The sequence below is a fragment of the Palaemon carinicauda genome, chromosome 9 (genome assembly GCF_036898095.1).
Source record: "Palaemon carinicauda isolate YSFRI2023 chromosome 9, ASM3689809v2, whole genome shotgun sequence".
Taxonomy (NCBI): domain Eukaryota; kingdom Metazoa; phylum Arthropoda; class Malacostraca; order Decapoda; family Palaemonidae; genus Palaemon; species Palaemon carinicauda.
The window spans coordinates 149746611-149761610 of NC_090733.1; the positions used below are offsets into that span (position 1 = coordinate 149746611).

At 36.6% G+C, this 15000-nt stretch overlaps 3 protein-coding genes across 3 annotated transcripts in view; all 3 read right to left on the bottom strand.

The window, feature by feature from the left end:
* LOC137647268 (Y+L amino acid transporter 2-like) overlaps window positions 1-15000 on the bottom strand; it is a 99530-nt gene that overhangs the window by 73827 nt on the left and 10703 nt on the right. The gene's annotated exons all lie outside the window — the stretch shown is intronic.
* Window positions 5978-6838, bottom strand: LOC137646692 (uncharacterized). The gene has a single exon (XM_068379800.1). The coding sequence runs from the start codon at window positions 6836-6838 to the stop codon at window positions 5978-5980; it is 861 nt and encodes a 286-aa protein (XP_068235901.1).
* LOC137646694 (uncharacterized) lies at window positions 6878-7486 on the bottom strand. Its single transcript, XM_068379801.1, has one exon. The coding sequence runs from the start codon at window positions 7484-7486 to the stop codon at window positions 6878-6880; it is 609 nt and encodes a 202-aa protein (XP_068235902.1).

A 15000-nucleotide genomic window follows, 5' to 3' on the forward strand; every position in this document is an offset into this window, starting at 1 on the left:
ATATACAGTATATATATACATATATACATATATATATATATATATATATATATATATATATATATATATATGTATATACATATAAAATATATATATATATATATATATATATATATATATATATATATATATATATATATATATACAAATATATAAATATATATTAAATAGATAAAAATAAACTAGAAATTAAAACCTATGATAAACAGATATTTAAAATCTATCAATTAAATCTGTTTCTTAAAAACAATAAAGTATAAAATACAGAAAAAATACTCAGAATCAGAAATGTTTTCTGACCAAAACATATATATTTCTTAAAACAGTACATTCACAAATTATATGTTGGATGGCTAAAATAGAGTCCCACTCACTGCACTTGATGACTGTTTCGTGAGGTGTGTACATAAAAATTTCATTGGTTAATCTTCCGTGACCATCTCGAAATCTTTTTAAAAATTACTTGTCCTTTTATCCTACTGGCTTGAGAGTTCCCATGGTGAGATAATTCGTTTAATTGGTTTTAATTTATTATTATTATTATTATTATTATTATTATTATTATTATTATTGTTGTTGTTGTTATAATAATTACTTGCTAAGCTACAACCCTCGTTGGAAAAGCAGGATGCTATAAGCCCAAGAGCCCCAATAGGGAAAATAGCTCAATGAAGAAAGGAAACAAGGAAAAATAAAATATGAGAACAGCATCATTATAATAAATACTCTGGATCATTACTTCAAATATTTTACCACTGTCTCACTATATGATACTTAATTCTAATTAACTAATCCTTAACGGGGAGTTTAATGCCGATTTATAGTCAATTTATGAGTGATTTAGCAGCGACATCTGCATTTTCAATATCAAATACTCCACCATGGGCTGGAATCCAGCATATTTCAATTAATTACCCCTTTAGAATAGAATTGGTTAAGGATCTCTTTAATTTGTCATACTAGTTGTTTCTTAAGTATATAACCTTTGAGGGCTTCTAAGGCGGAATTAAACTTTTTGGCGCAGACGTTCTGGCGCAGGACTTTTTGGTGCGTTGATTTCTGGCGCAGGACTTTTTGGTGCGTTGATTTCTGGCGCAGGACTTTTTGGTGCGTTGATTTCTGGCGCAGGACTTTTTGGTGCGTTGATTTCTGGCGCAGGACTTTTTGGTGCGTTGATTTCTGGCGCAGGACTTTTTGGTGCGTTGATTTCTGGCGCAGGACTTTTTGGTGCGTTGATTTCTGGCACAGGACTTTTTGGTGCGTTGATTTCTGGCGCAGGACTTTTTGGTCCGTTGATTTCTGGCACAGGACTTTTTGGTGCGTTGATTTCTGGCGCAGGACTTTTTGGTCTGTTGATTTCTGGCGCAGGACTTTTTGGTCCGTTGATTTCTGGCGCAGGACTTTTTGGCGCAGGTGATGCTCCAAAACATTTTCTATATTTCTTTCTCTTTTGTCTCGGTCGCAAATAAAAAATTTATCACGAGATCCTTCAATCAAATTTTGGCGATGTGAACGTAAAAATTCATGTAAAGGAAGAATCCTCACTGAAGATGGTGAAGTGATTAACGAAATAAACCAGCATGGCCACGGATCATCAGCTGCATCAATTGAAGCTGCTCATGTTAAATGTGCAATAAAACACCGAGGCACGGAAATTTTATAAAATACATCAACAGTTATTAACCAATGCTTAACAGAAGTATCGCAAGCACCTCATCGAGTTTTACCTTGCATGGATTCTCTAAAGAAAACAGTTAGAAGAACTTGTAATGAAGCGCAACAAGCTCCTTGCAATCCTGTTAATTTATTCGATCTAGGAATTCCATATCGTTATAAAATTTACACAGGCTCCGAAAGAATAGAGGAAGAATTTTTAATTGCCGACAGCGGCCCATCTGCCAACAGAATTTTGGTACTTGGAAGAAAATCTTGTATTAGAGAAATTTTATGTGGTTCTGACATCTGGTACGCGGATGGAACATTTAATCTTGCACCGCCTTTATTTTCGCAAGTTTATGTGTTATTGGCCAAAAACCTTGGAGGAGTTCATCCTATCATTTATGCACTGCTCCCGAACAAGCAAAGGGTAACCTACATTAAACTTTTTGACATCAAAGAAGCTTTTCATGGATTCTCACATCGATACACTTTCAATTTTTTTGCCAAATGAACTACAGGATTTATTAATCTGGTTTGAGATAATTGCGTAGGCAGACCGAACAGAAATAGACAAAGCAGACAACCAGCTCTCTTCAAAACGGAAATGTGGAATCTATAACAGGACGTTAAATCAAGAAGATAAAACGAACAATCATGCAGAGGCAGCCCACGGAGGCATTATTCAGTTATCCATGCATCATCCAACAATCTGGCGATTTATTGAAGGGATCCAACGTGTGCAAAAAACAAGAGATGCGGCTTTCGAGCAATTACTGGCTGGACACTCCCGCTAGCACAAACTGAAGAAATGTTTACTTGCTGAGGAGAGAATAAGGAGAGTAGTTTCTGATTACGATACAAAGTAACCTTTAGAATACCTCAGAGGTTTAGAACATAACTTTGAATTAAATTGAATTGCTAAATTTCAGTTTATTTTTTTTAGGTATTTCGAAGAAAATGTATTGTGTAAAGTTTTATGAATAAAATATATTTTTTTTTATTTTCTCGTTATTATCATCGTGTTATTTATTTACTGTATATAAGTATAAATAATTTCTTTGGTGTAAAAATAGCAGTGCCAAAAAGTCCTGCGCCAGAAAGTCCTAGACCGCTTCTAAAGGACTTCTAGAATGGGAACAAATAAGTAGAAAAACTAGTATCAATAAGTGAATATTTAGCCTTGATATATATATATATATATATATATATATATATATATATATATATATATATATATATATATATATATATATATATATATATATATATATATATATATACACATATTAACATTGAAAAGCGACACATTTCAAGTCGATATTTAAAATCATTCCTCATGGACACCTATAGATTCCGCTCGGCTGAACTTGACCTCGCCTTCGTTACCAAGCGATGCTGAAATGACTTAATTTCCTCCAATTTCCATATTCAATAAGACCAGGTTCGATCGACAGAAACTTAAGTCGTTGCCAAGCAGTTCTTACTATAAATTCAGTAGGGATGGCACAGCAAGCTTCGAGATTAACATAAATCTGTTTTATAAGGTTTTTCAAAGAGGTTTTCACTGATTATCTATATTATAAACTTTAAAACATCTAGTAGGTCATGGTCCTTTCTTTAGAGTCATTTCTTATGCAAGGCAATTTATTCTAAGACAAAACATTCCATCGTTCCTTAATAAAGCATGTTCTTCTTTACAAAAGATCATCTCCTTTATAAAGCATCTTCCCTTTTCTCAAAGCCTTCTCTCCTTAGTAATAAAAAAAAACATTTAATTAGCTTCAAACCATTTTCTCTTCAGTATTCAATGGATTACCAGATTGTCTAAAGCATTGTTTCCTCCTTTATCTAGGTATTTAATCCTCTACTTTCACAGCACCCTCCTCTATTTCAAAGACACCCCCTCCTTTCTTTCTCAATTAGTTTCAAACCTTTCTCTCTTCAGTACTCAATGGATTACCATCTTCTTTAAACAATGACTCATCCTTTATAAAAGCATTTAATCATATATTTTCACAGCCTCTACTCGTATTTAAAAAACGCCCTCTCCTGTTTTTCTCAAAACATTCTGCTCCGAGTGTTAACCTCCTCAGCCCGTCCGGAGCCACACGCGCAGACGCCATCTTTCGTCATCCTCAGCAATGCACGTGTTGAAAGGGGCCCACATCCGGACGAACAGATTGACTTGGGAACGACACACAATCACGTCGCCCCGGCGCTGTTCGTCATGGGAAAGGAGACCCAAGAGGGCGATACAGGCGGGTCCTCTTGGACTTCCTCCCTGTCTCGACTACTCTGTGCTACACATGAAGGAATTTTGACGGCGCTATCCTGGTTGGTCATCGCCGTTCATTTATATGTCTCCTTACCAGCCTTCATTCGATGTGTAGAACTACAGATAAATGTTTAATTCGGTCTAGCAAAAATGACATATACAATAGTTTAATCCTTTGTTAAATTCATAAACACAAAACTGGCCTTCAATTTAGCTTTTCTTCTCATTCTGCAACTTGATGCCAAATTGAGTACATTAATAATCCTCAAATCTCTAGGTTTTGCTTGACGGTCCGGTGTGACAGTAAATACCATTAGAGACAATGACATAACTAAATCGCTCAGTCAATTTTAGCAATAGCAACATTCCTTTCTTCCCTCTAAACCTTTCCCCTCTTGGCAATACCAACATTCCTTTTTACCTTCTAAATCCTTCCCATCTTGGCAATACCAACATTCCTTTCTTCCTTCCTAATCCTTCCCATCTTCGCAATACCAACATTCCTTTCTTCCTTCCTAATCCTTCCCGTCTTCGCAATACCAACATTCCTTTATTCCTTCCTAATCCTTCACATCTTGGCAATACCAACATTCCTTTCTTCCTTCCTAATCCTTCCCATCTTCGCAATACCAACATTCCTTTTTACCTTCTAAATCCTTCCCATCTTGGCAATACCAACATTCCTTTCTTCCTTCCTAATCCTTCACATCTTGGCAATACCAACATTCCTTTCTTCCTTCCTAATCCTTCCCATCTTGGCAATACCAACATTCCTTTCTTCCTTCCTAATCCTTCACATCTTGGCAATACCAACATTCCTTTCTTCCTTCCTAATCCTTCCCATCTTCGCAATACCAACATTCCTTTCTTCCTTCCAAATCCTTCCCATCTTCGCAATACCAACATTCCTTTCTTCCTTCCTAATCCTTCCCATCTTGGCAATACCAACATTCCTTTCTTCCTTCCAAATCCTTCCCATCTTGGCAATACCAACATTCCTTTCTTCCTTCCAAATCCTTCCCATCTTGGCAATACCAACATTCCTTTCTTCCTTCCTAATCCTTCCCATCTTGGCAATACCAACATTCCTTTCTTCCTTCCTAATCCTTCCCATCTTGGCAATACCAACATTCCTTTCTTCCTTCCTAATCCTTCCCATCTTGGCAATACCAACATTCCTTTCTTCCTTCCTAATCCTTCCCATCTTGGCAATACCAACATTCCTTTCTTCCTTCCTAATCCTTCACATCTTGGCAATACCAACATTCCTTTCTTCATTCCTAATCCTTCACATCTTGGCAATACTAACATTCCTTTCTTCCTTCCTAATCCTTCCCATCTTGGCAATACCAACATTCCTTTCTTCCTTCCTAATCCTTCACATCTTGGCAATACCAACATTCCTTTCTTCCTTCCTAATCCTTCCCATCTTGGCAATACCAACATTCCTTTCTTCCTTCCAAATCCTTCCCATCTTGGCAATACCAACATTCCTTTCTTCCTTCCAAATCCTTCCCATCTTCGCAATACCAACATTCCTTTCTTCCTTCCAAATCCTTCCCATCTTGGCAATACCAACATTCCTTTCTTCCTTCCAAATCCTTCCCATCTTCGCAATACCAACATTCCTTTCTTCCTTCCTAATCCTTCCCATCTTGGCAATACCAACATTCCTTTCTTCCTTCCTAATCCTTCCCATCTTGGCAATACCAACATTCCTTTCTTCATTCCTAATCCTTCCCATCTTGGCAATACCAACATTCCTTTCTTCCTTCCTAATCCTTCCCATCTTCGCAATACCAACATTCCTTTCTTCCTTCCTAATCCTTCACATCTTGGCAATACCAACATTCCTTTCTTCCTTCCCATCTTCGCAATACCAACATTCCTTTCTTCCTTCCAAATCCTTCCCATCTTGGCAATACCAACATTCCTTTCTTCCTTCCAAATCCTTCCCATCTTCGCAATACCAACATTCCTTTCTTCCTTCCTAATCCTTCCCATCTTGGCAATACCAACATTCCTTTCTTCCTTCCTAATCCTTCACATCTTGGCAATACCAACATTCCTTTCTTCCTTTCCTAATCCCTCCCATCTTCGCAATACCAACATTCCTTTCTTCCTTCCAAATCCTTCCCATCTTGGCAATACCAACATTCCTTTCTTCCTTCCAAATCCTTCCCATCTTGGCAATACCAACATTCCTTTCTTCATTCCAAATCCTTCCCATCTTGGCAATACCAACATTCCTTTCTTCCTTCCTAATCCTTCCCATCTTCGCAATACCAACATTCCTTTCTTCCTTCCAAATCCTTCCCATCTTGGCAATACCAACATTCCTTTCTTCCTTCCAAATCCTTCCCATCTTCGCAATACCAACATTCCTTTCTTCCTTCCTAATCCTTCCCATCTTGGCAATACCAACATTCCTTTCTTCCTTCCAAATCCTTCCCATCTTCGCAATACCAACATTCCTTTCTTCCTTCCTAATCCTTCCCATCTTGGCAATACCAACATTCCCTTCTTCCTTCCTAATCCTTCACATCTTGGCAATACCAACATTCCTTTCTTCATTCCTAATCCTTCCCATCTTGGCAATACCAACATTCCTTTCTTCCTTCCTAATCCTTCCCATCTTGGCAATACCAACATTCCTTTCTTCCTTCCTAATCCTTCACATCTTGGCAATACCAACATTCCTTTCTTCCTTCCTAATCCTTCCCATCTTCGCAATACCAACATTCCTTTCTTCCTTCCAAATCCTTCCCATCTTGGCAATACCAACATTCCTTTTTCCTTCCAAATCCTTCCCATCTTCGCAATACCAACATTCCTTTCTTCCTTCCTAATCCTTCCCATCTTCGCAATACCAACATTCCTTTCTTCCTTCCTAATCCTTCCCATCTTCGCAATACCAACATTCCTTTCTTCCTTCCTAATCCTTCACATCTTGGCAATACCAACATTCCTTTCTTCCTTTCCTAATCCTTCCCATCTTCGCAATACCAACATTCTTTTCTTCCTTCCAAATCCTTCCCATCTTGGCAATACCAACATTCCTTTCTTCCTTCCAAATACTTCACATCTTGGCAATACCAACATTCCTTTCCTCCTTCCTAATCCTTCCCATCTTCGCAATACCAACATTCCTTTCTTCCTTCCTAATCCTTCCCATCTTCGCAATACCAACATTCTTTTCTTCCTTCCAAATCCTTCCCATCTTGGCAATACCAACATTCCTTTCTTCCTTCCAAATACTTCACATCTTGGCAATACCAACATTCCTTTCCTCCTTCCTAATCCTTCCCATCTTCGCAATACCAACATTCCTTTCCTCCTTCCTAATCCTTCCCATCTTCGCAATACCAACATTCCTTTCCTCCTTCCTAATCCTTCCCATCTTCGCAATACCAACATTCCTTTCCTCCTTCCTAATCCTTCCCATCTTCGCAATACCAACATTCCTTTCCTCCTTCCTAATCCTTCCCATCTTCGCAATACCAACATTCCTTTCCTCCTTCCTAATCCTTCCCATCTTCGCAATACCAACATTCCGTTCCTCCTTCTATTCTCTTCCCCTCTTGGCAATACCAACATTTCTTTTTTTTTTCCTTCTAAATCATTCCCATCACAAGATGAAAGGCAATAAATAAGAAAAAGTATCACAAAAATTATATAAATCAAAAGACGATTTTTTTTCCAAATCTCAGTGCAATATCAACCGATGAATGCGGTGTAACGGATTTCATAAAGAAAATGGAGGATTCATTCTTTTAACTTTTAACGACACTATTCAGGTGGTAACCGTTATGGGATTCATCCATAATTGTATGTAGGCACTAAATTGCTCCCCAAATTCCATAAACCAATCAATCATTGGTAATAAATAAGGTAATAAAGTTTTATTTCACGGAAGGTCTCAATTTCTCTGTTCGTGGAATTCAACTGAATAAGGAAAGGCAGTATTTGTGACAATTCAATAACAATGTTTGTAAAAAAAATGTAGCTTAGAGATTGGCACGCAAAAACAATTTTACTGATCTGAATAAAGAATTATTAAAATTTCACTTCTTATAATAAATAGCATACCCTTTTTGACACTAAGCTCTTTTTCTCTATAAAGGGTGCCTCCCAAAGACAACTTAAGTTACGATTTTATTCCCCCCCCCCCCTCGCCACACACACACACACATATGTGTGTGTGTGTATATATATATATATATATATATATATATATATATATATATATATATATATATATATATATCTATAAGAGGTGCCTCCCAAACACAACTCAAGTTACGACTTTATTCCCACTTCCACACACACACACGCGCACACACACACACACATATATATATATATATATATATATATATATATATATATATATATATATATATATATATATATATATATATATATTATATATATATATATATATATATATATATATATATATATATATATATATAAGTAGAGGATACTCTAACAGCATGTAAGAAAAAGAAACGGATATAGTCAAGATATGTAATAAGAATGACAGATGATAGATGAACATGAAAAATAACAGGATGGGTCCCTACAGATTGCAAAAGAAGTAGCGAAAGGAAGAGAAGACGATGGATAAACGAACTAAGAAAATCTGCGGGTATAGACTGGCATAAAAAGACCATAAACAGACGCGAGTGAAAAGACATGTCTAAGGCCTTTGTTCTATGTGAGTGTGTGTGTGTTTGTGTGTGTGTGTGTGCGCGCGCGTTTGGGCAGGGCGGAACTAACAGCGCTATCTAGAATACAGTGCATTTAGGCTTTGATAACCAAACTCTACTATAACACCTTATCATATCTCTAAATCAACATCCCAGTCATCCCTTCCTTCCTGATAACATGCCAGCGAACAGATGCGAACTCCTCAGACATTCACAGCATTCGAAGAATGCGCATCTTGCCTGACAAAAATTTGGCAGGTTAGGGCCACAGAAGCTTAAAGCGATGCTGTTATTGTTTACCCAGTAGTGACATTGAAATTACTGTCTCAAGAGCATAAAATGTAGGTCCCTGCCAATGGAGACTTCCCTGTCCTATTCTCGACACCAAAGAAACATTTAAGGAGCATTAAGTGGTTGTGTGGAATATTGTGTCCTCCAAAATGCTTGTGACCCAGAAATTTGGAGTTTACTGTGTACACTTAGTAAGGACAGAAGTTTTATAAAGGCTTCACAAGAACTACGAGGAGTTCTAATAACTGTGTAATGCTTAACGTTAGCTTAATAGCAATTGCTTGTTTTCTTCCAAATATATAGCATCAAACTCAAGTTCCTAGCTGATTATAAAACACTTCATGGCATTTATTAATCTCTGATAACATCCATTAAGATCAAATTACTCTCTCTCTCTCTCTCTCTCTCTCTCTCTCTCTCTCTCTCTCTCTCTCTCTCTCTCTCTCTCTCTCTCTCTCTCTCTCTGTACTGGCTGACAATTTCGCGGAAGATCAACAAGGAGGGTGAGATCTAATATTAAAATGAATGCTGATACTAGTGGGTAACCTTTCCAAAACTTGGCACTATAGTTTTTTCAAATGTAAAATTGTCATATTCCTACAGAAAATATGGAACTGTTCTAAGATATGTAAACACAGAGCGCCTCACAAGAAATTCGAAGAAAATTCCTAATTTAAGCCGGGTCTCGAACTGCATAATGAATGTATAATTAAGAAAGACAACACTTCCTTAACTTTACAAGAAACAAAGGTTTCTGTTCTAGGTTCATGGACATAAATTTCGTAATATCCCGAGATCCTTCTTCCGGTTCATTAAGCTGAATGACAGACTCCTTTTAATCGTAGTGATTAGAGACATGAATTCTCTATTACATCCGCCGACGAAGTTGGGAGAGGTTATGTTAGCGCCCCTTTTTGCACGTTTGACTGTTTGTGAATAACTTCCTGGCCACAATTTTAATCATAGAGTAGTGAAACTTTCGGGAATTAATTATGTTGAGACGTGGAAGTGATTCAATTTTGAAAGTACTAGGTCAAAGATCAAGGTCGAGCAAAAGGTTGACTGAATTAAACTTAACCTTAACCCCAAGTTTGCATATGCTTGTCACACAGACTTCAAATATGCCTACGGTCTAAATTGATTCTGGGAAAGGCAAGCTTGTTTCGAGAAATAAACTGCCGTGTCGGAGGCCTGCACTCTCATTGCTTTTATAGTTATAGCTTGTAAATATAAGCTCATTAGTTCATTTCGGTCGAATGAAGGACCAGTGTTATATATATATATACATATATATATATATATATATATATATATATATATATATATATATATATATATATATATATATATATATATATATATATATATATATATCTCAAAATGAACGTGTGACCCAAGTGCCAAAGACACATGTCTCCCTCCATCTGCAAGGTCAAAACTGGTTGAGGAGAGGAAAGGTGAAGGAGGTGTGTTAGACAGCAGAGTTTACTCGCATACCGTGAATAGTAATGGTCGAAGGAGGCAAAGTTGTATTGTTTTTTTCACAAACATGAAAAAAATATCTGAAAAACGCATGGAGGTCAAACCAGGTCCAAAAGCTTTAATGTTGGGCAGAGACACACAAGTCATTTATTTCATACACACACACACACACACACACACACACACACATATATATATATATATATATATATATATATATATATATATATATATGTATATATATGTATATATATATATATATATATATATATATATATATATATATATATATATATATATATATATATACACACACACACACAAGCAGAATGATATAAACCAAAGCGGTGCCCTTAGGCTTATAGCATTATGCTTGTCCAGATTGGCTTATAACAATGATAATCATATACATTACAGTAAAAGCAACCCTATTAAGAAAATGAAATACAAGGGAGTGCTTACCACACAAACAAAGAAATTATGTGCAACTTGTTTACTTTCTTATTTTCATCAAGGGCCATTATCGGGACTAAATCGTGGCTGCCAAAACAAATTTCGCACGTACTTCTGCCAGCTATTTGGCAAATCGTTCCACGGGGATTATCTAATTCAAGCCACACGAGCAAGCACTTTGCTTGAACCTTTGCATGGTAAGGCAAAGCGGGCAATGCCTATTGGACTCAGAAAACGAATATGGTAACTTATTAAATATAAGATAATAGATTACATATTTAAAAACAAGTTAGTCTGTCCAATCTAACAACTTTTTTGGAAATTTACGTTCTCTCTCCGAGCTCATTTCAACATCTACTTCCAGGAGGAATTAACAGACGCAGACTACCGCGACAGATGTTATTGAAATTACGACCAAGGCAAGGTGGGGATCCTAGGTGGGCATATACCCATTTCCTTCCTCCTGGTCGTTTTCAAGGATTTTTCAACCTGAAGACACATTATTATTATTATTATTATTATTATTATTATCATAGTTAGTCATTATCTGTACAATAGCTACCATATTCACATGCTGTTTTCGGTTCACTATAACTAAATAAACACGTCAACACGTGTTTGGAATGTACACCTTTAGACTAGGATATACGGGATTCGTAGAACATTTATTTCACCGAAAAATAATCATGTGTTAATTTTAGATGTAAAAGAAATTTATTTGAAACTTCAATTTAACGCAACACAAAAATCTCCATCACGAAAACGAACAGTTCCGGATTCGAGCCATCGGAACTATGACGTCACTCCCCAACAACTGTCAGGAGAATTTTCATTACAGGTATAAAGGGAAACGTTTTCGTAGATTAAGATTAAGATATTTCGTAACTTAGATAACACATGAGAAGTCCAAGACTCTCCTTAACAAACGTAGACACAGAACTGTCAAAACTGTCAACGTATTCCGACTTTTACATTTTTCAGATGATAAAAATACGATTTTAGGCGTTTGAAAGCATTATAAACATTGTAGAGCCTGTCTGAGGAAAGAACGGCCAGTGATTTGAACCTTCAAAAAGTGTCGTAAACCTAGTAGAGGCTGTGTAGTGAGCACAAATGGTGTTATAGCTAGAGATTTTAGCCTTCTTAATTGAAAGTGACATCTTGACTTCACGATTTCCTCGATCTTTTCATACACGTTAGTCACTAAAAGTCTTTGAATCCAGATGAACAATGAATGATGAAGATTTAGGTGGTAGGATTTCAATTCACGCAGTTTAATAAGAAATGACCTTTACTTTTATATATCATCTGTTAATGCATACATACAATAACAATAGATTTCTAGTCCACTGCAGGACAATGGCCTAAGACATGTCCCTATCCATGTCTGAGGTTTGGTCAGTTTTCGTCACAACGCTGGACAACTGCTAACTGGTGATGGTGAGAGGTTTTTGTCTGATCGCTCACAGCAAACCAACATAGTATGGGTGGCCCTGATCATGACGATACACAAACCATTTCACCACATTAGGGTGTCCCCACTCAGAAAGGGATATATATATATATATATACATATATATATATATATATATATATATATATATATATATATATATATATATATATATATATATATATATATAAAACTGGTGAAAGTTACCAGAAGATTTTATATGCATACTGTACATAATAGTATATGTACAACAGTAATTCGTAAGTTGAAATCTATCATGGGCCCCACCATAGCAAAAAGATAAATAACAATCAGATATTTAAAGAAAAAAAAAAAGTTCAATCTCTCCATCATAAAACCTGTGTCGGGTGATATAGATTCCCCGCCATAAACACCTAGCTCATAACGCACCAATTGCTCTGCTAAACTTATATAATAGCCACGATGGCTTCTAAACCTACCGATTTCCTCGCCAGTTCAATCTACAAGAACCCCAAAGGATTCATGCTTTTGTGAAGCCATTTACCGCCATAGTGCAACTACAACTGCACAGTTAATATCCTTCTTACATGGAGAAAATGCTAAAATTGGAGAGCAAAATAAAAGAAATGAAGCGAGAACGGTGATTTAAGTAAATGGATAAAACTTAGTGCGGATAAAACTAAAGGAACGCTGCAAAGACTCTGAGTCTTCCACTGTATTGGGGTAGAGTTCTATTGCTTGAGGGTACACTGTTCTATCTTATTTCTCTTCCTGCTGTGTTTCTGAAGTTTTCATAGTTTGTATCATCATCATCTCCTACGCCTATTGGCGCAAAGGTCCTCAGTTAGATTCCGCCAGTCATCTCTAACTCGAGCTTTTAATTCAATACTTCTCCAATTGTCATCTCTTACTTTACGCTTCATAGTACTCAGCTATTTAGGTCTGGGTCTTCCAGCTCTTCTAGTGCTTTGCCTTGTGGAGCCCAGTTGAAAGTTTGGTGAACTAATTCCTCTTGAGGAGTGCAAAGAGCATGCCCAAACCATCTCCACCTGCCCCTCACCATGATCTCATCCACATATGGCACTCAAGTAATCTCTCTCATAGTTTAATTTCTAATCCTGTCCTGCCATTCAACTCCCAATATACTTCTGAGGGCTTTGTTCTCAAATCTGCAAAATCTATTTATATAAGAAAATTTTATTTTAATGTTGTTAATGTTCTTAAAATGTTTAATTTTAATTGTTTATTACTTCCCTTGCAATTTATTTATTCAATTATTTCCTTGCCTCACTGCGCTATTTTTTCCCTTTTGGAGCCCTTTGGGCTTTTATTATCCTGCTTTTCCAACTAAGGTGGTAGCTTAGCTTGCAATATCAATAACAATGCATATAGTACACAGCATGATGTGTACTAATTGTACTACCCCGCCCCTACGGAGACAACCTCCAGATATATGCAGTAGATTATCATGATCTGCTCTGGGTAACCAATTAAGCCCAACAACAACTTCCGGCGTGAATGACTTATCAGGCCAACGCCTATAGTAACAATTAACACATTTATTACTGAAAAAAACTACGTCTGGCGTAAATAACTTCTATGATCAACACCTATAATACCAATAACGCATTTACTACTCAAAACTTCTACTTTTCACAGACGTCTGCGATGCAAAACCTTTTTAAGTGTCAAAAGAAGGAAAAAATTGTACGTAATATATCAATTATATACATAATATAGACCTAGATTAAACCCATGAGAGTTATGGGGTCCTTTGACTAGCCAGACAGTATTACATTGGCTCTTTCTCTCTGGTTACGGTTCACTGTCCCTTTGCCTATTCTTTACATATTCTCCTCTGTCCTCATATATACACCTAGCAACACTTAGATTGCCAAACAATTCTTCTTCACCCAAGGGGTTAACTACTGCATTGTACTTGTTCAGTGACTACTTTCCTCTTGGTAATGGTAGAGGAGACTCTCTTCTAGAAGGACACGCCAAAATCAAACCACTGTTCTCTTAGTCTTTGGTAGTGATAGAGCCGCTGTACTGTACATTGCACATATCCAGTGTAATAGATAATTTGAGTTTCTTCATGAAAATTACTTAGAAACCTTCATACAATCCTCTGTACAGTTTATCATTGATAATTTTCCTCAGTGTCGAAAAGCATGCTAAACAGAAACTACGTAAAATATGAGCATATAGACTTAGATAAAAATAATCCTGAGCCACAGATACGGCACCAAACAATGGCTTTAAGGAATTCAAATTCCCCAAATCTTCAATCATTTTGTTATCATTTCCTAGCGCACCTTAGAATATGATTCAAAGGGTATAAAGGCAACCCCCTTTTTATTTTACAGATGTCCAGAAAGCAGCATAAACACCGGCGCTGTTCTACATCATAGTTGGTACTAACAGTTTAATCACTAACATAATCTTGAAAATAGAGTTGACCCTCTTTACCTAAACATTTGTACAGTGGGTATCATTAATTCCGGTACACTTCACGGGAAACTAAGATGTCTGACAGTATTCTGACAGCTGTACACTGCACAAGCTAACGGCAAGTTTAGCAAAAGAGAATCTGTTGGCAGCCCTGCCTGTATAACAAAGTCGCCGAGCTTGATAATACGTAATCGAAAGCATTTTTATTAATTCTACGAAGTGCTGCATAGAAAATATTT